Raw genomic sequence first — 23,342 nt, 5'->3', positions numbered from 1 at the left:
AAACTTGAGGGGGGTGGCTCTGCAGTTATGCAGGGGCTTATAGGATAAAGGCAGATAAGAATATGGAGTCATGTCAACTACACAGAGAGAAAGCACTAATGATTTTGAGAGAGAGGGAGAGGGAGAGAGAGGTGTTTTTGCTCCTCCTTAAGCATCTCTGCCCCCTGCAAGTTATCATCATCCCCATTTTCCAGACCAGAGATGGTATAGAGGCCAATCGTTGGCTGCCTTCCTATCAGGAAAGGACCAGTCAGGCATAACGCTCCCTTTTCTACAGACAGAAAAATGGACACTCACAAAAGCAGCCTCTTGACAAGTTCCAAGTATATGCAGGGCTTTCCCCCCAGATAGGCAAGAGAAAGACTAAGAAGAGAATCCAGAATGTCAATTACCAGTTTATGGAATCTTGCTATCTTGAAAAATCTGGAGAAAATTGTTTAAAGCACCATAAAATTAAATCCACATTTGATGCTTAGGCAAGCTGCCATTTAAAAAATAACTCTTCCACCCTGAGAATTGTTTTTTTCTAACCGACTTTCTATCCATGTGGTGAACTCACTGCCATGTGGGTTTCTGGGCTAGCTCTCCAGTCTTTTCAGGCAGTGAGTCACGGAGCGGGGTATTACCGGTGGCTGGAAATGGATTTAACGTGATGAATGGTAACTCTGAGTCATGTTGAAGGCCAGTCATTATTTATCACAGCAGGCGGTGTGTGTGTGGGGTATAGGTTGAGTTTCACTCTGAGGGACACATACGCTGAATGGCTAGGGTACAGAGCCTCAGAAAAATAGCAAGAAATAATTGGTAGTTTGCTGGGCATCAGGATTAGTAATATATTTGGTTGAACCGTACGGAATTTCCAGTTTCTGTAAATCCAAAATGGTTAAATATCAGCAATTTCACATGGTTCAATCTATTGGTTGAATCTTACTCAAAAGACACTTGAGTGTGGATATCCAGTTTCACCTGAGGATCTCAAAGAGTTTCTATTGCAATGACGGCAATGCCCATTTTAATGGCGGCCACTGAAGCCCAGACCACAGTCAAAGATCAATCCTGGAATTCTGGGCTTTTCCACCTTTAAGATGGTACATAAATGCATCCTTCCCAAGCATGCTCTTTGGAGCTCTGACTTTGAGGGACACTAATGTTATTGAGTGAGAAGAAAGTACGGGAGACCCTGGAGCCAAACCGAGTAAAAGGGTCTTTTTACTTCAGGATTTCTCAGAGCCCATAGTATGCAAATGTCTGTGACAATCCCCAAAGGGGAGATAGAGTGTACATAGCATTTCCCAAACACACTTGACCCCAGGCTTACTTCTCACCTTATTCCCCACACTTTAATGTGTACACACATCACCTGGGGAGCTTGTTAAATGACCACACTTCGAGTAGCAAAGCTCTAAGGGGTTTAGTGTCTCCCAGGGATGGTTCCCAGGCATTTGGGTGTGCCTGGCTCCTGAACACGGGAGAAAGGCACGCCCCAATGTGCAGAGAGAAGGCAGCGCCTTGGCCTCACCTCCATAAACTCGGCGCTGGAGCCCACGTGCTGCCTGAAGCACAGCAGGAAGTTCTCCTCGGTTGGCAGGATCTGCGCCAGCTGTGGGATCAGAGGGCAACAGTAATGTTATGGAGGGCCCTGCCAGGGAGCAGAGCAGACCTCCCTGGAGGAAGGATGGAAAATGGCCAGTGGCGAGGCAGTGTGGGTGGGAGTCGCATTTTGCTCCATTTTGCTTTCTTCCTTGAGAACAGCCCTTCAAAGGGGAAGCAGGATGTTCTGAGAAGTGCATCTGAGTCACCTCCAACCTTAGGGTATGAGCAGCTAGAGGGACAGAAAGTGGGGCCACTTTAAAAATGCGAGTACCCAGACTCACAAGAATACTGAATAGATTGTTCCGTATATATAAAATTCTAAAAAATGCAAACTCATCCGAGATGGGTGGTTGCTAGGGCAGGATGGCTGACACCAGGCGGAGGCACCTCTGGGGGAGATAGAATTGCTGTACCTTGATTGTGGTGGTGATTACACGGCTGTATACAACTGTCTAAACTCATGGAATTACACTTCAAATTGATGCAGTTTATTATATGTAAATTATACCTCAACAAATCTGACTTAAAAAATGCAAGTACTCTTGTGCAGCCAACTCTGCTGGCTGCCCACCCACTGGCCTTCCCCTCTTCTGTTTCCAGCATCCTTGGTCACAGGTGAATCCTGATTAGTCTCAGCTAAGTGTGCTAATCCTATTTCTCTTGCCAGTGATTGGCTTATGGGGAGGGATGTGACCTAGTCCAGGCCAATGAAACGTGCGGTCTGCTGAGGGCACTTCTGGGAAAGGTTTCCTTGCTCTTATGAGGGACCAAAAGAGATGGGCCCTTTCTGCATCTGGGCCTGGTTGTATCTGGATGTGACGCCTGGAACCGCTGCAGTCAGCTTGCTACCAGCCTGAGGATGAAGCCGTTTGGGGAGCAGAGAACAGAACCAAGAGAACTGCAGAGGAGCAGAACGGGACACCTGGCCTCCTTCACCTGGAATCAACCCTGCCCATGGCCATTCTCATTAGGAGCCTCTCATTGCTTAAGCCAGGAGTCAGGAAACTATGGTCAGATCTGGCCCAAAGCCTATTTCTATAAATAAACGTGTATTGGAACATGGCCACACCCATTCATTTACATATTATCTGTGGCCGCTTTTGTGCACAAAGACAGAGTTGAAGAGTTGTGACAGAGACTGTATGGCCTGCAAACCCTAAAACATTTACCAGAATCTGGATCTCTATAGAAAAAGTCTGCCAACCCCTGGTTTAAGCCCATTCAAGTCAGGATGTTCTGAGAATTACAGTTTAGGCATCTACAATGGATGCTCTTGGTACCTGTCCCAGATCCTCAGTAACTAGGCTAGTGGGCCATCCCTCAGCTGCTGTGAAGGGTGACTGCTAATGGCTCATAGCTGCCCCCTGCAGGAGAACTGCCCTCCACCAAATTAGGGCTGCCCCAGCCATCCTCCCCACCCCACGCAACCTGGGGGCGGGGGCGGTTTGCCTCCAATGACTGACTGACATAGGGTATAAAGGACCGCCCCCTTGCCTCAAGGTGGGACCAACTCTGTGGCACAATCCACACTCCATGGCTTCCCGTGAGAGCAGGCAATACTAGGCTCCAGCTGAGACCACGTCCTTAGCTGCTTCCTCTGCCCTTTCCTGTGGCCCTCTCTTCCCTTCTCTTGAGAGTTCTCCCTCAGCAAATCCCAGCCACTCGAATCTCTGTCTCAGTCTCTGCTGCCCAGGGGTGGGGGGTTATGCCCTCACTGTGGGCCGCCATCATTATTCTTGACCCCTTGACCACGGGTTGCAAGCTGACTGCCAGAGCTGTTTGGTTAGGCCTGCACACATGGGCATACGTGTATGTGTATATATGAGTGTATGTGTGTGTAGGCGTGTATATATAAATTGTTAAGTTAATTAAATAAGAAGGCCAATAGACTGAGGGGCTTAATGCCTTAGTGGCTCATGCAAGCAAACCAAATCTAAACCAACAGCCAAAACAGCCAACTAGGCTTTCCCAAATAACGCAACCACTTAAGCTACAGCCATCAAATCATTTCCTTGCTTTGCTCCCGCCACTTCTCTATAAAAGTCTTTCCCTGAGCTCCTGTCTGTGGAGTGTTCCTAACCATTTCCAGTTTGGCACTGCCCCATTTGAACAGATTTTGCTCAAATAAACTTTTTAAATTTTTAATATGCCTCAGTTTATCTTTTAACAATATGTATATATCTACGTGTATATGAATGCATGTGTGTATATAGATACATAAATTATAATGCTATATATGTAAATTATTTACATTTATATGTAAATATTTTATATATTTATATATATAATTACATATAAATATGTAAAAATATAAGTATATATATAAATTATATATAAGTATACATATAAGTTTATATATATATAAATTGTTTTAAATTTTGCCTTTGGATGCCTTTACGTAGGGCAGGAACTCTCCTGCTCCTCAGTCCTCACCCTCTCTTCTATCTCTGGGCTCATTACACGTGTACAATACTCATTGGACCCTGGGAGCAGTTAAGGTCTCATCTCTGTCTTAGGCCAATCTTTGGTGCTTCCTCTTTCCTTGTGAGACAGAAAAAGCCCCATCTGTTCTCTTTGGTCAGCCTAAGTCTGGGGTGGGGTGGGGACTTTAAGATCACCGCCTCATTTAGATCCCCAGAAGGACACTTGTGCATGGGAGAGGCACAGGCAACAGATGGCTCTTACCATGCAGCTCTGAGCCAATAGGACTCACCTCTGCCATCTCGATTTTCCCGTCTGCATTCTTGTCATACTTCTGCATGAACTCCTTCATCTTCTCCCCAAAGTTGTCACTCTTCGACATCTATGGAAAGACAAAGGGGGCTGATTTTGCTGCTGTGTCCCATGTGAACCACAGATTTTTCACCCTCTTGGTGCAGCAGTGGTGGGAATCATTTTGCACCCTAAATATGCAGGCACGGAACCAGATTGAGCCTATCCTCTGAGTAATCAGTGCTGTATCCTTTTCCTTTTCAGGGTCCCTCCAAATCCAAATGGTCTCTTCTTTGAGGTTCAGTCACATAATTTTCAAAGGGAAAGAGGACATGTGGGTATGCTCCGTACCACGTAATTAAACATGTCCCTCTGTCTTTGAGATGGATTAAACCACAGCTCTATCAGAAGGGCGAGGACTTATCCCCATCACTCAGATGCAAGAACGGAGGGCCCATCATTTTACTGAGGTAGCTTCTAATAAAACCCATCTTATTCCAGTGGCCCCCAATAGGTTCTAAGCAATCCACCATAGCAAGGTGACATGCTCATTTTCTTCTCTAAAGACTAACTGGCAATTCCACAATGTTTTTTACTCTGAATTTTTTGCCAGGAAGAATGTGAAGAGAAAGTCTTCATATAGCTGAGGGGTGATTTAGATAGTCCACTAGACTACTGTGATGACTAGAAAGGCAAAAAACTTGAAATTTGGGGTGAGTAATATGTTTCCTAGGATTGGGCCAGGAGAATTCTACCAATTCTTAGAGTTTTTTTTTTTTTAATTCTTTTTTTTTTTTTAGAAGCTATCAATTATAATTTTATTTATTTATTTATTTTTCCCCCAAAGCCCCAGTAGATAGTTGTATGTCATAGCTGCATGTCCTCCTAGTTGCTGTATGTGGGACTCAGCCTCAGCATGGCTGGAGAAGCAGTGAGTCGGTACGCGCCCGAGATCCGAACCCGGGCCACCAGCAGCGGAGCGCGCGCAATTAACCGCTAAGCCATGGGGCCGGCCCTCTTAGAGTCTTTTCTGAATCCCTACTATTGTTTTTTACCTTTGGAACTGGTTTCAATTTACCAATATTTATTTGTTTATCAATATTTACTGCTTTACATTTACAAATATACATGGAATGATCCTAGGCGCTTATCACAAATGTGGTCATCCTATGCAATTTTTACAACAGTCTCCATGAGGTTAGTGGCCTGTCCATTTTACACACAAATGGAGGCTGAGACGAAGTGACTTCTCCTGAGGTCATCAGTTAGTGTTGCCAGAATTTGAACTCATGGCTCTTGCTTCCAAGGCCAATATTCTTTCCACCACATAACAGCTGCTCCGAGGACCAGTCTGGGAGGGTATCAGTTGATACTATTGTTGACAGACTTGAAAATCACTGCTGATGCCATCTGAGGAAGGGAATGACTAAGAGAAGGATTTCAGATTTGAAGCCCTTCATAAAAACACATTCTTCCACCTACCCCATGATCCCAGAATCAGTTGTGAAGCCTGTGTTTTCTGTGATCCAGGCTTCATTATCCTAGTAATGAGAGGTGACAAGGGAACTGTTGATAAACAAACCCATGAATCACCTCCATCGCTTAAGCCCATTGCTTGGCCCTCCTCCTCACTGGGGCGCTCTGCCGAGCTCTGAACCAGGAGCTCACCAGTGGGTCTGTGACTCATCTCCCGAACTGCTCCATGAAGACTGGCTAACAAGCAGTAGATGGACCAACAGACATGCAGCAGGGGAGAGTAGAGAGACCCCCAAAGGACCTGCAAGAGGTTGGAGGAGGGAGTGGGTCTGTCTCCACATATTCGAGAACCAGACATGGAATCCCAACAGACTAGCTCCAATCTCCTTAGCATTTCAATATTTCAGATGCTCTCCCAAAAGGCTTTAGTGCCTTCAGTGCTGCTGGGTTGGCACCAGGGGAAACAATGTCCCTGCTGTTAAGGGGCTGGGACGTGATCTGGAGTCACTTCCAGCAGGCTAAGAAGGGCAGTCTGACACCTCCATGCACGAGGCCAGCCAGCACCATCTGGTTCAGATACTGGTTTGGAGCAATCCTCCATTTTCCCCTAGGTCTTTGCTGAGGATTCCAGCCTTGGTCTAGAACAGTGGTTCTCTAGTGGGGACGATTCTGTATCCCCCACAGGGGACATTTGGCAACGTCTGGAGACATTTTTGATTGTTACAACTTGGAGGGGTGTTCCTGGCATCTCATGGGTAGAGGCCAGAGATGCTGCTAATCATCCTGCAATGCACAGGACAGCCCCCCGCAACAAAGAATATCCAGCCCCAAATGTCAACAGTGCCGAGGCTGAGAGACTCTGGTCTAGAATAAAGGCACTTGAAACCCCCTAGGCATCCAATCTTGAGTCACGAGCCCTCTGTGCATCTTGGATAGGCTGTGGACTCTTCCCTAGGCAAAAATACTTGTTATACACACATACACAGACACAACGCTTTGCAGTTTTGGGGGGTTTCATCAACCCCTGGTGTCTATCCATGAACACCCCATCCCAGACACCCAAAGATATCGAGGTCAGGTGTTCTTTTGAAGGAGTATTCCAATTTTTTTGTGTGTGTGTGAGGAAGATCAGCTCTGAGCTAACATCCATGCCAATCCTCCTCTTTTTGCTGAGGAAGACTGGCCCTGGGCTACCATCTGTGCCCATCTTCCTCTACTTTATATGGGATGCCGCCACAGCATGGCCTGACAAGCGGTGCATCGGTGCGCACCCGGGATCTGAATCCGGGCCGCCAGCAGTGGAGCACACACACTTAACTGCTACGCCACAGGGCTGGCCCCTAAGAGTATTCCAAATTTTTAAAAATCCTCACAAATAAAAGGAAAACTAAGTGTCAAGACCAGAGACGTCAGGCCCGCTGATGGGATGCATAACCTGGGACGGTTATGAGGTGGCTCAAAGCCACCGTCGGGATGACAGAAAAGCACAACAATGGGAGAGAGGGCTGGGCTTACCATGCCAGAGCCTTTCCTTGCCTTCTCCAGCTCTTGGAAAAAGTTTTCTAGCTCTTTACCTTCAATATACCCATTTCCTGCAAAGAGAGCAAAGAAAAATAAAAGCAATTAACCTCAGAGCTAAATAGTAAGACTGGGGGTGGGGGTGGGGGTGGGGAAGTCGGGGGCTTCACGGAGAACTTCTCCTCCTTACTGGTCAACAAGCCGGTGTCTGGGCCAGCCTTGGACTGTTAGGGATGCGGGTCCTGCCCTCAGGGCACTTGCAACTGTAAAGATCCAAGATTATTAATTGTGTGTCTTTGGGGTACGCATGCAGTAGCAGAGAACACGGGGAGGGACCAGCATCTGGGCCATGCTGGCAGAGGTAGGCAGGAGCTGGGAGCTGTCCACAGCCAGCTGGGCGAGCAGCGGGAGCTGGAGATCTGACAGGGGACAACAGGTCATTAGGATTGAGGTTTGTCAGCAGATAGCAGGCCCTGGTCACCTAGGTGAATGAGGTCAGAGGCAGAACTTGTGTCTCTGGGGTAGGAGGGGGTACTGAGTTGAAGAGTGCCCCCCTAAAATGTCCACCTGGAACCTCAGAATGTGACCTTGTTTGGAAATAGGGTCCTTACAGCTGTAGTTAGTTAAGATGAGGTCATGCTGGATTAGGGTGGGCCCTTAGCCCAATGACTGGTGTCCTTATAAGAAGGCCATGTGGAGACACAGAGAGACACACAGGAAGAAGGCCATGTGAAGACAGAGGTGGAGATTGGAGCGATGCATCTCCAAGCTAAGGAGCGCCATGGATTGCTGGCAACCACTAGAGGGTAGGAGAAAGACATGGAACATGTTGCCCCTCAGAGCCTGGAACCAATCCTGTTGACACCTTATACTTCTAGCCTCCAGAAGTGTGAGAGAATAAATTTTTATTGTTTTAAGCCATCCAGTTTGTGGTACTTTGTTATGGCAGCTCCAGGAAACTGACACAGAAGGGATGAGCGGAAAGAGAAGGGCGGGGCCTCTATCCCATGGATGGGGCACCAGAGAGAGTGGTCACAGAGACGAAGCAAGCATAGGGAGGTAACCCACTACACGGTTATGAAGGGGGGACTCCAAGGTTAGTGGACACAGATTCAAACCGTGCTTCTGCTGCACTCACCAGCTGTACGACTTTGGGAAAGTTATTTAATCCATCTCATCTGCAAAATGGGTTACTTTAATTAAATGGGGATTTTGTATGTAAAACCCAACCATTATGAGTACACAGTAAATGTTGCTATTATTTGAATTCAATTAAAAGAACCTGCGTCTAAGATGAGAATGAATCTGGATGAAAAGTGCATTTATCAGGATCAGGTCCCAAAGTCAATGCTTGACTTGCAAGATCACATAAATAGTGAGAGGTCCTGAGGTTCTCAACTCTTGATCCCAGCTGGCCTAGAGACCAGGGTGAGCTGAGTCCACAGCCAAGGTCACTGGTCTCTGCTGTGATGGGGAGGAGGCATTTGTGGGGTGTGGGTGGGAAATCAGACAGACCTAAGGCAATGCTCCCCACATTGCTGCAAACTGGACTATCCTGGGATCTTTAAAAAATATGGATGTCTGGCTCCCAGACATTCTGATGTAATTGGTTTGGGGTGTGAACTAAGCATCGAGATTTTTTTTTAAAGCTCCCCAGGTGATTTGGATGTCCAGTAAGCTTTGGAAACCACTGGCCTGAAGTCAAGTTCCAAATCTGGTCTAAAGCAGTTGAGGAAGATTCCCATAGAGAACCTTCACCCTAAGCAGGAAGTGGGGATGGTGGCTTGCTTCGAGGACAAATGGAATTATAAACTAAACAAAGAAAATAAAAAATGAGTATTTACCCTGGACTTGCTGGGTTCTGTAGGGGAGTATGCAGGTGCAGGTGTGCAGTGTGTATACTTCCCAGCCTCTCCCCCCGGGTACCCCTAAGAACTTAGATTCCAAATAAATAACCTTAGAGGTGCCCTCTAGTGGAGAAGATGCCACAATAAATACTGTACGGAGAGAATAACACGAGATAAACTATGTATTTTTGTCTGCAGGAAAAAGATGTGGTTGTAACGGGGGGCGGGGAACGAGACTTGAGTTCCCTTTTTTCCTCTGAGCTAGAGTGGTCCTCTTTCTTCTAGGATGTCCTGCAAAGCTTCTTGGGAGAGTTGGAATTTCATGAGTGTATGGCCTGAGGCCAGCTGGAGTGGGGGGCACAGTTGGGAGGGTGGGGAAAAAGCTTTCTAGGCCAAAAGGTAGTCATCTAGCTGATGATGCCTCCTAGTTGGAGGAACGAGTAATTTTTCTCTCTCTCGTCACTCCCTGCAGTATCTGGCTATTCTCCCATTTCTTAGGAGGAAAGCTGAGCTCAGCACGGGCCCCAGGTGCAGCTTCCAGAAGCCTGAGGCTGGGGTTGGAGTTGGGGGCTTGGAGCTCATACCGTGAGCATGCATCAGGGTTCAATGAAGCAGAAGCCTCAGAGGCGTGCCCTGAGCCAGGGCTGGGCCGACACATGATGAGTGAGTGTGTGTCTGTTTCCTGACTGGATCAGGAGGCGGCTGAAATGAACTTGGGGGGCCAGCCCGACAGTGCAGCAAGATATGTTTCAAAGGGTAGCTGCCATTCAGCTCTGAATAGGGCAATAGGGCCCCTCCCACCATCGCTGTTGGGCCTGCTTTGCATGGGGCCCCTGCTGCTCTGCCATTTCTTCTCCAGCTCCTTCACTGCGTGTAGGGCGTCGGCAGAGTCACTGGCCCTTCTTGCGGAGGCACCAACACCTAGTTCTTCCCCTGCCTTTATCACACTCACGGATTCACTCGGGGATGTCACCTCTCTGAACCTCAGTTTCTTCACCTTTAAAATTCGGATAATGATAGTGCCTTCCTCATACAGCTGCAGTGAAGATTAAATGCAGGGATAATAATACATGTAAAGCACTGGCCCACAGTGAGCCTCAAAAACGCCAGTGGTCATTACCACTACGGCTGGTGTCTCTGCCTGCTGCCCATGCTGGGGAACACGTTGGCCTTGGGCTGCTTGCTTCAGGCTGGGAAGATTTGGAGGCACAGAGGGAGGCCAAAGCAGGCAAGGCCAGCACTGAGCCATGCCCCATCGAGCCATCTGAACCAAAAGAAGAAAAGTAGAAAAGGGCAGACCTATAGGACCCACCTTTTCCTTGGGGTTTCTCTGAAACTTACAAAGAATAAATGTATTTATTTTTACTTCACCTTGTTCTAGAAAGGTTTGAGGTGTTTAACAACCTCAAGAACCAGACAATCAGCCAGTGCCTTGCCCAGCAGGAAAGCATGGATACTTCTGAACATCAATACTTCCTCACAAATATAACACTTGTATATTTTTCAAAGCACTTTTGCCCTCTTTCTTTGCTTCGGCAGATAATTTGAAGCCTCACTATGTGTAAGGCCCTGTGTGGGTTGCCATGGGAGATAGGACAATGTATAAGAGCTGGCTCCTGTCTTCCAAGTGGTCACAATCCTTTCAGACACACAGAATCACAATATGGCACAGTAGAATCCTCTCCTTGTGACAGAAGAAACTGAGGCACAGAGAAGGTAAGAAACTTGCTCAGGATCACACAGCGAGGCAGGACCAGAACTGGAATGTCCTAATTCCTGATCTAGGTTCCATTCATTCGCTCAACATTTATTGAGCATCTGCTTTGTGCCAGCTGTGCGCTAGGCACTGGGGGTTCCTAGAGGCTGGGCAAGCCCCTTTTGCCCCGCTAGGAATTCTACCACCATCTCCCTCTCTGTCCCCCCAACAAAGGGATAGAAAAGTGGTTCAGTTCAACGAGTCTTTATTTTTTGAACTGAACAACAGTTCAGCTTTGTGCCTGGGCTCAGGGAACTACAGGAGACTTCTATGGGCCTCTTCCTCAAGAGCATTTAATGTTGACTCGGGTGAGGCAGCCAGACAAGAATGGATGAAACCAACCAGCTGAAGGCAGAGGGTGAGGAGAAAAATTAGGAAGGCAGGCAGGGGATGCAGGGCCCAGAGGGGACATCCTCCATCACTCGGGGGAAAAGGCCTTGGCTACTTGGTTTCCCTCAGAGAAACTCCCCATCCATCACCCAGGATGCCCCTGTATCCCAGGCTGGGGTAGAGGACAGGTTGGCCTCCATCCTTCAAGGGAGGACTTCAGCATGGACAGAGGTTTTTCCATGACCCTTTCACAGTGGGGTGGGGTGACTGGCCACCAAGCAAATCTCATGTGGATGGACATCAATGAAGATGTGGTTACCATAGCAACCATCACTCCTTACCTCCTTATCAAACCACATCCTGTGAACATTAGGGAGGAAGCCAGGAACCCTGCATCCTTCCTTACTCTCTCTCGTTACCATTCATCGCCACCACCATGCCTCGGTTTCCCCAAGTTTACAGTGAGACAACACTTCTTTACAATTAACCTGACGACAGACACTTTGAAAGCCTTGACCAAAGGATGCCCTGCCCCACAGTTGTAAAGGGGCTACTTACTTCTCACTGAGATTTGTGTGTACAGATTTTCTAAGAGTTGAACAGATAAGAGGAACCTGAGTAAGAGGTATGATTCTACCACCCGCTCTGTGACTGTCCATTCGACACTGAACAAGTCAATCTCCCCGAGCCTCAATTTCTTTATCTCTAAAATGGGTGTAAATATTTATGCTTATAACTATTTATGCCCTTTTTACTTTATAGAGCCAGTGTGAGAGCCATACAAGGTAACGTTGGGAAAGCATTCTGGAAAATGTAAAATCTCACATAAATGGGAATATCATTTTTATACTCTGTGCTCTGAAGGTCTTCCAAAGCAATCCATGGGTGAAAACCCTTCAGCCCAGAGTTCCAGCAGGACTGCTGTTTTCAGAGGACCAGTTCTCAGCCCAGGCTGTGTATTAGAATCACATGGGAAGCTTTTACAACACCACCACTGCCTGGGCCTCACCCTCAGAGTTTTTGATTTAATTGATGGGGTGGGGACTTCTTGTGGGCATGGTGTCAAAGCTCTCCAGGTGATTCTAATGTACAGTCACAGACTTGCTTTAGAGCAGCATGTCTCAAATTTTAAGGTGTGCAAGAATTACCTGGGCATCCTATTAAATAGAGATTCTAATTTAGTAGATCTGGAGAATGTGGGCTTGCTGTTCAAAGTGTGATTTGTGGAACAGCAGCATTGGAATTACTTGGGAGCTTGTTAGAAATGCAGAACCCTAGGCCCCACCCCAGACCTGCTGAACCAGAATCTGCATTTTAACAACGTAGGAACATAAACATTTGAGAACCACTACTTTAGAATGTTCTTTAAGGGACAAACTCTTAGGGGCTCAGATCCAAAGGAGTGAAGAACGGAATGACAGAGTGAAGGATTTAGAAAGTTTACAATTAACACCCAATCCTATGGATTATAAACCTTCATCTATTTCCTATTTTCTGTTAGTGGTTGCCAGGGGTTGGGGTTGGGAGAGAGAGGAGCACAGGATATTTTTAGGGTGGGGAAACTATTTTGCCTGATGCTGTAATGGTGGATACATGATATTACGCATTTGTTAAAACCATGGAAACGTGCAACACACAGAATGAACCCCAATGTCAGTTACAAACTTGAGGGAATAAGAATGTATCAACATTGGTTCATCAATTGTAACAAATGTACCATACTCACACAAGATGTTAATACGGGGAAAATGAGTGAAGGAGAGAGGGTATTTGGGAACACTCTTCTGCTCAATTCTCTGTAAACCTAAAACTCTTCTGAAAAAGTCTATTAGTTTTAAAAAAAGGGTTGATTAAAAAGAAAAGCCAGAAATGGCTCAAAGACACTTATCTTTGAAGCCAGCAAGGTTAGCGTCTTCTCCTTAGAAAGACCACGCCACTGGCTTTACATTCGAGGCTGAGGTGGGGGGCCGGCGTGAGCCCCGAGTTGGTAGACTGGGTCTCTAGTGACAAGTGACCACACCTCTAGGGACAGGAGGAGCCTAGACAAGTGCTACTCAAAGTGTGGTCTCAACCAGCAGCTGCAGCACCTGGGAGGTTGCTGGAAATGCAAATTTTCCGGCCCCACACCAGCCCTGTTGCATCAGAATCTTGGGGAGTGAGGCCCAGAAAGCTGTGTTTGTTTGTTTTTAAATTATTTTATTGAGGTCATATTGACTTAGAACATTGTGTAAATTTCAGGTGTAAATTATCGTATATCAGTTTCTGTATAGACTGCATTGTGTTCACTACCAATAGTCTAGTTTTTATCTGTCACCATACATATGTGCCCCTTTATCCCTTTTGCCCTCCCCCCATCCCCTTCCCCTCTGGTACAGAAATCTGTGTCTTAACAAGCCCTCCTGCACACTCCAGTTTGAGAACAACTAGCCTAGATGCTGTGTCCGTGTGGTCCTCACTAATCTGTGGTGCTCACTCATCTGTGTCACTCTCTGAGGCAGAATTTAGAGAGACTCCAGGAGGGGAGTTAGGCAGGTTCAGAATTCCTTGGTAAGGTGCACAAGAGAGCGTTCGTGAGGCCTGGCCACTTGGCTGTCTGTCCAGAGTTCCAATCTACGGAAAGGCAGATAGCCCTCTACCCTCTAGGCTGAACACCCTCTGGGACAGTCAAATGCTACCCTTTAAGGCAGGAAATTGGTTTCCTCAGGCTCTGCCCCAATATTAATATTACTTTGCCTGGTGCACACCATTTACAAAGAGCTTTCCACTCCCCACCCCATCTGGTCTTCAGGACTCTGCCAGGTAAGCAGACGGGCGTTCTCCACCCCATGTTAGAGAGGAGGCGTTTGAGGGGGAAGGAGATATAGTCACACAGGTAACAGAAGTCCTGGACTAGCCTGTTTCCTGTTATTCACCCCAGGGATGACCTCTGTCCATATCTGCATTTGCCTTGGTTTCTCTCTTTGCCAGTCATACACACACACACACACACACACGCACACGCTTCACCTAGTGGCTCCTGGGGAGGAAAAACCCAGTGCGAACAGCTACTGGATGAATGTGCATTCACGACTTTTAATCTGTGTTTCTGGGTTGTGCTGCTTCTGGAACAGTGGCTCTGGAGCTGGGCTGGGTCCCCTGAACCTGTGGACAGCTGGCAGCCCAATGCTGGGCCGATTCCCAGGCGTGGGGGAGGCCAGAAGGATGGGGCAGATTGGGAGAGAGAGGAAGGGAGAGAGCAGAGAGCCAAACAGGAGGGGGAGAGGGCTGCAGCCAGAGGCCCCAGATGGGACCGGCTGGGCAAAGGAGGGCGTATGATGCAGTTGGCCAGGAGGGCCGCCAGGGCCGGCACTGGAGAGGCTCTGCACTCGAAGAGCCTCACGCCTGCTCTATTAATTCTGGCTCCCCGGGTATTGCAAGGGATTCCCCTGAGGGGTCTCCTTAGCCCTGGAAACTTCCCCGAGGGGCTCAGCTAGCGAAACCACTAAAGTCTGGAGGGGATAAACACGGCCAGCAGGGCAGCGACGCACGATCGCTGGGCTGGAGGCTGCCCTGGCGAGGCAGGGTGAGGTCTTGTTTGTGAAAACGTCCCCACGGCTGCCTCCCTGGAGGACTCAGCTCTTCTCAGACACAGCTGCTTCCACTGGCTGGTGCAATCTCCCTCCAGGAGGCGGGGTGCTGGGGCATGAGGTCCGCACAGAGGGCACCCAGCGCAGGGCTGGCACCCTACAGACACTCCACACCGAAGGGCGCTGGCAGTGAAACAAGCGGGGATTTTGGGGGTGACAGCGGAGGCGGGGTGGAGGAACTTAGTCCTGGGGCCTACCCCAGATGGGGCAGGAGGCTGCTCCCAAAGAACCCCAAATCCTGACATCATGCCCAAATGAGACAGACCCCACAGAGATACACCGCCAGGGTTCAGAGAAAGCCCCCTCAGACAACTTTGACCTTGACTCCCTGCGCCAGACCCTCTGCCTTTAACATGCCAAGAAGGAATCATTTTTATAAACCCCATAATTATCTTACGAATAGCATGGTTATATTGCATTGTAAATGTCGCAGTATTTGTGTAAATACTTAATATATACCAGATATTTTGTTGCCCTGTTTGGGCATGTCTTCCTTGTAGTATTCCCAGAGCCTTCATTTAGTGTCTGGGGGCAAGCTCCCCAGGCCTCTCTCCGCCTCCGAGGGGCGCTGTCGCTTAGCTTTCCTCTTCTTCTCCCACCAGGGACATGACCAGGGCTCTGGGAGAGCCGGCCTGGGCTCCGTGTCCTCCGTGGTGGGTGGGTTTGGAGGATGCTACTGTTACTACCATCAGGTGTAGGAGGACAGAGGAGGGAAGACAGGGCAGGGCCTCCCTCAGCTCTTTGTGGTCCTGTCACTCATTTGCAAAGTCCTCAGGGCCCACACAGATAGGGAACAAGGCTCAGTCCCTGTGAGAGCCTTTGAGATCTCCCTGCGTCACCAGGACCATCTGGAGGCAGACAAAAGCCCAGAAGAGTCTAGGCAGATTCCCACACCTGGAGATAGGTATATATACATATATATACATATATATCTTTTGGGAGGAGGGAGAGTTATCCATAAAATTATTTTCTTTTTATATCTTCATTGTTTTGCTGATTACATAAGAAACCCACATGCTCTTGTAAAATTTTCAAACACTGTAGAAATTAACTTAGAAAGTAAAAGAAAATGCCTTTGAATTTTACTTCATCCCCTCTACAGAGAGAACCACTATGATTATGTTATATTCTTTCAAACATCTGCCAGCATACATGCTTCATTAATAACAAAAATGGGCTCATACTATGATAGTGTTCTGTACAATTTTTTTTAACCTTAATAATACATTTTTTACGTTTTCCCATGTCAGTGGGAAAAGCTCATTCTCACTGGTTGAGTAATATTCCACTGTAGAGATTAGCAATTTATTTTTGTGTTCCCTAGCAAAGCACATTTTTTCCCCCAATTTTTAGCATTCCAAAGAACTAAGAAATAGACCCCCTTGTTCATATAACTTTTTGCATGTGTACGAGTACACCCACGTAGGATAAATTCTTGCAGTGAGTGGAATTCGTGCCTGGTCCGTCGACCATCCGCTGGCTTCTAGGAGAGAACCCATCTTATCCCTACACTTTCAGTTGCTTCCAAATGGCTAGCAAAGGCTAAGGCCTTCTGAGCCACAGCTTGGTCCTCACGGACCTTCTGGTTGTCAGCAGAAGAGGAGCTGGTAGCCCATGTGGTCAGAACCACACAGAGAGGCCAGTGTGAGCTCTGAGCTGGGCATCCCTCAGCCGCCTGGATCTTGCAGAGTGAGGAGGCTCCTGACAAAGAAGTGACCAGGAAACAAGAGAACAGTGGACTCAGACATGGAAGGCTCACTCAGAGCACGGAGCGGCCATGTGGAAGAGCCCCAGCCCCCAATCGGCTCATAGGGTGGGCTTGGCTGGCGCCTTCCCTTCCTCTGCCTTTGAGAGACGACACTGGAACCCTTCCACATGCATGACCCTTGGCCCACCACTGAGGAAGAGTCAGGGGTGGTATTGGGGACTAGGAGATAGGATTCCTGGGTCCCTCACCTTCCCATTTTGCTGTGTGATCTTGTGATCTTTGCCTCTCTGAGGCCCGATTTCCCCCTCTCCAAACACCTGCTTCTTCCTTTCTCCAATGCAAGGATAATGATAATTTTGAAAATAATCTAACTCTTGGGACACAGTCACCAAGATGATGACTCTTCCTCCAGTTAGAAACGGGCTGAGTTAGGGTCAGAGCCCCTGACCCCATCCCCACTCTCCCTGGAATCCAGCTTCTCCTACGGTGTCCTGGTCTCTGTTTACTACGGGAGTCCAGGAGGGGTGGGGCGGTGGCTCCCTCTCCCTGCTGGCTATGACTAACTGGGCTCCAGCCAGCTCACTCCAGGGACCCGGTGAGCTGCAAAGGAGAGTCCTCCTAGGGCTCTTTAAGTCTGTGAGCGGCAGGGGGACTCTTAGAGTTGGGAAGAAGCCCAAGGTGAAGCAGAGGCCCAAGTTAGTAAGAAGGAGACCCAGAGAGGGCAGGGAGTGACTCAGGGCAGAGGTGATGAGCTCCCGGGAGCCTTTGGGTGTTCAGGAGGGGAAGGGTAGGGAAGGTACACAGCAAGGCAGCCCAAAGCCTAATTCTGGGTCCCTTCGTGGAATTCCAGTTTGGCTGTATCCTCATTTTCCTAAATCATCTCTGTGCCATCTCCGGCATTTTAATCTTCTTGCCTTCTTTCTCTGTTAGGTCCATGGTCCCTCCTTGGGACTTCCCTGAGGAGGTGAACAGAGAGGGCAATGGGATGCCTGGTGGACAAAGAAGCAAGAAGCAAGCATTCAGCTCCTCTTTCACATCGGAGCAGGAAGGAGCCAGAGGTACAATGGCTCTGGGGGTCTTGAAAGACTCTTAGGTCTAGTTCTAGCTTAGCTCTGCTCCAGCCAAGCCAAGGACTCCTTTCTGGGATTAAAGGGACTACCCATCACCTCTGAGGCCGGGTTGGGGGCTCTTCTGTGGGTGAGCAGGAGAGAAAGAAGGTGTCCAGAAACCAGAGAGGGGGAACAGGTGCTCGCTAGTAACCAGCGCCCCCACCACCTTGTTACATGACCTCAGAGAAGTCACTCCTTGTGTCTGTTGCCTCATCTGCCCAAGGAGAGTCCTGATCTGCCCAGCAGCCTCACGGTGCAGGATTCAAGATGTGATTGTGTTTTGAAAAGTACAAAGTTTCAGATAAATGTAAGGATTTGCACGATTATCAAGAGCACTATTGGTTGTCCCCACGAGAACAGGGGAGAGTAGAACTGAGTCCTCTGTTTACAGCTGACTCATCTGGCAGGAGGCCGGTGGTATAACCTTGGCCACTTGGTAACTTTCCTTGAATCATGCAAGTCTCTGGTGCAGATAAACTGGCAGGAGCATCCTTAGGGAATATGAATGTCTTCTGGAATACTGAGAGCTGCAGTCTTCTTACAGCCCTTTTCACCAAGGGAGTTTTATGGCACGAGATGGGGATTGGAAACATAACCCCTCCTTAGCCCCATTTTACAGATTCAACAATCTACCCACGTCCTTCATTAATTCATAGGCTGATCACGGTCCTAATTCAGGTATCACACGCCCAGTCCTCTGCACTCCCCCAGCTTTCTGAGTTGGCTCAAAGGGAACAAAACTTCACTCATTAGCGTCCCCAGACATTAACCCCTGCCTCTCTCAGCGCTCTATTTGGCCACCTTCATGCCCACCCTGCCGAGGTGAGGAAGGGAGAAAGGCAGAACAGAGTGAGCCACCACCTGATCCTCCCTCTGGTTCCCATCTTCCCATCCCCCACTCTCAATCCCCGGATAAACACCCTGAGCCACCACCCTGCCGCCGGTTTGAGAAGCCAGAACATTTTCGATGCCCACCCTGGCCAGGACCCCTGAGAGGGAAAGCAGATCACTTAATTTGTTCTGGAGTGGTGGAGATAAAGTCTCCAGCACCATCAGAAGCCTCGAAAGGAGGCCCTCCCTTTATGCCTGAGTCAGACGGTCATAGACTCTTGGAATCCCAGTGCTGAGAGCCACCTCCAATGGTCATTCAGTCCAGTGCTCAATTTTTGGTTGAGTGAATGTCAAGACCACACAGAGCAGAGGGTTGGTCACTGAGGCATTGAAGATTGTGCCTCCTCCCACCCCGAGATGGAGTCACCCAAAGCACCTAGGGTTACCAGCATGAGGGAGTCTGTCAGGCTGGTACCCCAATTTTGTCCCCACCATACCTGCTGCTGCTGTGGGTGGGACCCACATGCCCACCGGGGATGGAAAATGGGCAAAGGAAGCCCAAGAGGAGTTCAGGGCCCTGATGCCACTCTCCACTCCTGCCCCGGGGCCAATCAGTCTAGGGAGGCCAAAGGTTTCCCGGCAAGATCCCCCAGTTTGCCCCAACCCCCAGGACAGCGACGGGGGGCTAACCTGGTATTCAACAAAAGGGGAACTTGAGGAAAGAAAGGAGTGGGTTTTTGAGACCTGTAGCTGTAGCAGCTGAAGGCAGGAGATTACCTTGAAGGAGAAAGGCGGGGTAGGTAAGATGGCAGGGGGAATCATGGGGAGCCTTGCCGGCCCAGGCCTCCTCTCTGGGGAAGCTCCAACTTGCCCAGAATGAGGCTGCAAAAGCCGGTGGGCTCTCTGCTGTCGATGTCAGGGAAGAAAAGTTACTGACAGTTGTCACCAGCGCAGCAGGATGTCTCCCAAACTCGAGACCCCGACCTCAGCAGGCTCTGGGGCCAACACATCCCCTGGGGCAAACGTACGCCTACCCGCATCAGCAATGCCCCTTCCCCTCCGCCGCAGGTCCCCTGGGGGCGAACGGGCACAGAAGTTGGGAGATTTACTAACCGTCTGCGTCAAAGTGCTTCCAGATTTCCAGGAACTGGGACGCCGTCAGCTCCGCCAGGTGCAGGTAAGGGGGGTGCTGCTGCGGGCCAGCCATGGCGAGCGGTTCGGAGACCTCAGGCAGCACAGCGCTGTCCCCGCTCGCCGCTCCGCTCCCGCGCTCGGCTGGGTCCTGTGAGCCACGCTGCCCTTATATACAGTCCGGGGGCTGCACCCGCGCCCGTGCGCCAGCAGGGGGCGCGCGCGCTCAGGGAATCGGCCCGGGTCGCGGCGGGGCGGCGGCCGCCCGGGGGCTCCGCCAGGGTTCGCGGGGGGCGCGCCCGTCTGTGCTGAGACCACGGCGCGCCGGGCCAGGGAACCAGGGGCTCTTCGGGACGAAGGGGAGAGAGGCTGCCCTTGCCTCTTTCTGACCGGCCTGAGTACTGCCACCACGTATTATTGCTAGCAGTAGCACTAATAACAGTAGTAACAGCAACACCGCTAATCGCAATAATAATATGTTTGACAAGTAGTTAGCCCCTGGACTTTGGAATTCACTAGATCTCTCTCACGCCTCCTCTCGTCTGATCCTTCCACCGCAGGAAGAACAGGGAACACTTTTCCGATGAAGGGACTTGCGACTTCAAATGACTGCATGACTTGCGCAGCAAATAAGGGGCTGAGCTGGAATTCGAACCCAGCTCTTTTCCCATGCTCTCATGGCCCCTTAAAGGGGCCCAGTCTTGGGGAGAAGCCAAGCATCCTCAAGGCTTTACTGGAGGGCAGCTGGAATCAGCGACACCCAGGGAGATCCAGATGGGAGTGGAGGAGAGGCTTCCACTGTCCTCTTGGGTCTTGGGTATTGCCCTCCCGTGGGTACCTACCTCCAGCCCTGGTACCTGCCTCACCCTGGACGGGCTCTGGGGGTTTTCAGACACTTGTTCAGAGAGTAGCAGAACTAGACCCTCACCTACCGGGTCTTAACCACGCCCACCTAGGGACGTCCTGAGAATGTGCCTAGGCCAGCCGCTAGAGAAGGTCCAACGCTGACTAGGAATGTTCTGCTCCGGTCTCAGAGAAAATAGGAGCAGCTATAGAGAGTAAAGTCCCTAGGACAGCAGACAGGACTCCCCAGGCTGGGAACAGGGCGCCCTCCTGGTTCGCCCTGGGGGCCTGAGCCCTGGGGGCCTGTCCTGCCTTGTGCACCGTTACCCCCAGAGTGGCAGCTTCCTCCCCACTTTCTCTCCTCTCCCGCTGAGTGACTAAGAAATGAATTGATGCTCATTAACATGTGCTAATGAGTGTTAGCTGAACTGCCTTCCAAAGGGAGAGAGAAAAGGGAAGGAGGTAAGTGAGAATCAAAAGGAGGTCGCTAGGGGAGAGAGGAATGCCAGGAGAGGACGGAGAGGGGGAGGGGTGAGTCCAGCGTGAGCCTGGAAGGGGCAATACAGAGCGAAGGTTCCAAAACCACTTGTTTTTTGCCCAGAGCAAATGTGTTTAGAGTTTCCGGCAGGAAGAGACTAGGAGAGGAGGAGTCATAAAAAGCCAGCTTTTGAGGCCTGCATGCATCCCCTTCCCCCCTGCTACCAGGGAAGAGTCCTGGGCTGAGAAATTCACCAAAGCTGCTGAGTCTCTCTTGCCCTGCCTCTAGGGTGGCAGGGTGGTTCAGTGGTTAAGAGCAGGCACTCTAGAATCAGGCTGCTTGGGTTTGAATCCCAGAATAAGCAATGTGACCTTGGGCAAGTCACATAGCCTGTCTGTGTCTCAATTTTTCTCTTCTGCAAAATGGGAATGTGGGTATTTACTTCTTAGAATTGCTCAGAGGATTAAATGAGTTGGTGCTCCCTCTGCCCGTCATTGGAACCAGAGACCAGTGGTGGTTGGCTTGGCAAGAAATTCCTTGGCCAGCATCCCTCTCCTGGGGTAGTGAATGGCCCCTGGAGGCATTAACCAAGAGTGAGGCCAAGGGGAAAGGTTAAATACAAGCTCTTAACCACTGTGCTGCACAGCCCCTCAGGGCCAGGCTCAGCCCCGTCCACCTGGGACAGTGTCATTCTGGCTCTTCTGACCCACCTCCTGCCCCATCCTCTTGCCCAGACCTGTGTGGCCAGAGAGCTCATCCTGGCTCACTAAAGACCAAACCAGTACCCTCCTGCTGCTTTGGTTTTTCTAGTGAGGAAGAGAGAGTGGAGCTCCTGCTTCCTACTTTCCAGAGCTGCTGAGATGGGGGATGATGTGGGCTTCACTGCAGAGTGGCCACAGGGACCTCCAGACTCCGCACTGGGACAGCCCTGCCTCGTTCATTTTAGACACATGGTTGGAGTCTCTTTCTGGGAGGCGCATCCCTGAGTCTCCCAGACTCAGGCCAAGGGAGGGCCGCAGAGCCCAAGCAAGTCCCTTTGTCCTTTGTCCCCAAGCCAAATCCTGCAGAAGCAGTTACATTTAGGAGTTACAAACCCTGCTCTGGGGTCAGGCAGATGTGTGTTCCAAACCCACTTACTGCTTGTGAGGTCTTGGGCAAGCTATTTAACCCCTTTGAACTTTAGTAAAAGTAGAGGTAATCATACTGGTGGCACAAAGTCAGTGTAAGGACCAAAAATAATGTGGGCAAGGAGTTAGCTAGCAAGAGTCCTGGCAGTGGTACGTGCTTAATTAAAAGGTCGTTATTCTTATTAACATAGGATGTTAGGAGGAATTTTTCTTGCTCTGAAATAACACAAAAGGGGCTAAGTACCTCACTTGTAAAACTACCCCAGACAAGCCAGGCACCTCTCATCTGCTGGCCTCACTAAGTCAGCCCCCCACTTCCAGCGAAGGCCATAGGGTGTACAAGGAGAAGCCTATATTGGGGGGGAGAGGAAGGAGCCTTAGTCTTCAGGGAGTACAGCATTTGTGGCTCCTCTGAAGCCGTGGGACCTCCAGAAGACCTCTCCAGGTCATGGGGGATGCCTGCCAGATGCCAGGGGACACTGGCAAGCCCACCTGGTCCCAGGGCAGAATTCCAGAGTCTAGGCTCCCTGTGGAGACAGAACTGATGCTGTTCCTGACTTCCAGTGGTCTGAAGGCCGAGGCTGTACTGTCCTGTGCCTGCAAGGAAGATGGGTGCAATCAAACTCCATCCCATTCTCTGCAGCCCTTAGAGGTTGCTGTGGCTCCTGGCAAAGGTGCATGGAGTTTAAAGAAGCAGCAGAAGCCAGATGCCTGCTGGTTGATCCTTGGTGTTGAAGGAAGCGGGGGTGGAGCTGAAAACTGCTCCCAGAAAACCATCATCCCACCGTGCAGGGTCCACACACTCCCCGACAGGCCCTGCAGTAGCTCCTACAACCCTCAGGGACCAGAGAGGTAAGACGGGCTCCTCCCCTTTCTCTGCCCCGCCCCGCCCCACCCAGGGAGGAGATGTCTCCTAGCCGGCCCACGCCCTCCTCCAGGCTTAGCCCTGGAGCCGAGGCCCTCCTGCAGGGTGCGATGGGGAGGGGGAGAGCTTTGAGTCTGAGAAGAGATTAGAATTTTCAGCTGGACCGGATCAAGTTTAAATACCTGAATGCGAGAAGAACACATGGACTCAGATCAAGAAATCACTAAGGGGTGGGAAGAGAGATTCAGTGAGCATATCTGAAAGCAGTGATGACAAAGACGAAACTCTTGCATGTTTATATCTCAGTGAATTGAGACTCTTGTAATTATTTTGAGATGTCCCAGGTTTTGCTACTCCTCCGGGACCCCCTCTCACATTTTACACCAATGGTG

At 49.7% G+C, this 23,342-nt stretch overlaps 1 protein-coding gene across 1 annotated transcript in view; it reads right to left on the bottom strand.

Moving 5' to 3' along the window:
* CALB2 (calbindin 2) overlaps positions 1-19,754 on the bottom strand; it is a 29,630-nt gene extending 9,876 nt beyond the window's left edge. The window contains exons 1-4 of the mRNA XM_004431812.3: positions 19,620-19,754; positions 7,297-7,373; positions 4,307-4,396; positions 1,520-1,600 (exon numbers count right to left, since the gene is read on the bottom strand). Of these exons, the coding sequence (XP_004431869.1) occupies positions 1,520-1,600; positions 4,307-4,396; positions 7,297-7,373; positions 19,620-19,713 (342 nt within the window). The 5' untranslated portion in view covers positions 19,714-19,754. The remainder of the gene's footprint in view (positions 1-1,519; positions 1,601-4,306; positions 4,397-7,296; positions 7,374-19,619) is intronic.
* Between the last annotated feature and the right edge of the window lie 3,588 nt (positions 19,755-23,342).

This window comes from Ceratotherium simum, chromosome 30 (assembly GCF_057802395.1).
Source record: "Ceratotherium simum simum isolate JZ-2026a chromosome 30, ASM5780239v1, whole genome shotgun sequence".
Taxonomy (NCBI): Eukaryota; Metazoa; Chordata; class Mammalia; order Perissodactyla; family Rhinocerotidae; genus Ceratotherium; species Ceratotherium simum.
This window is presented reverse-complemented; position numbering and strand designations above follow the sequence as displayed.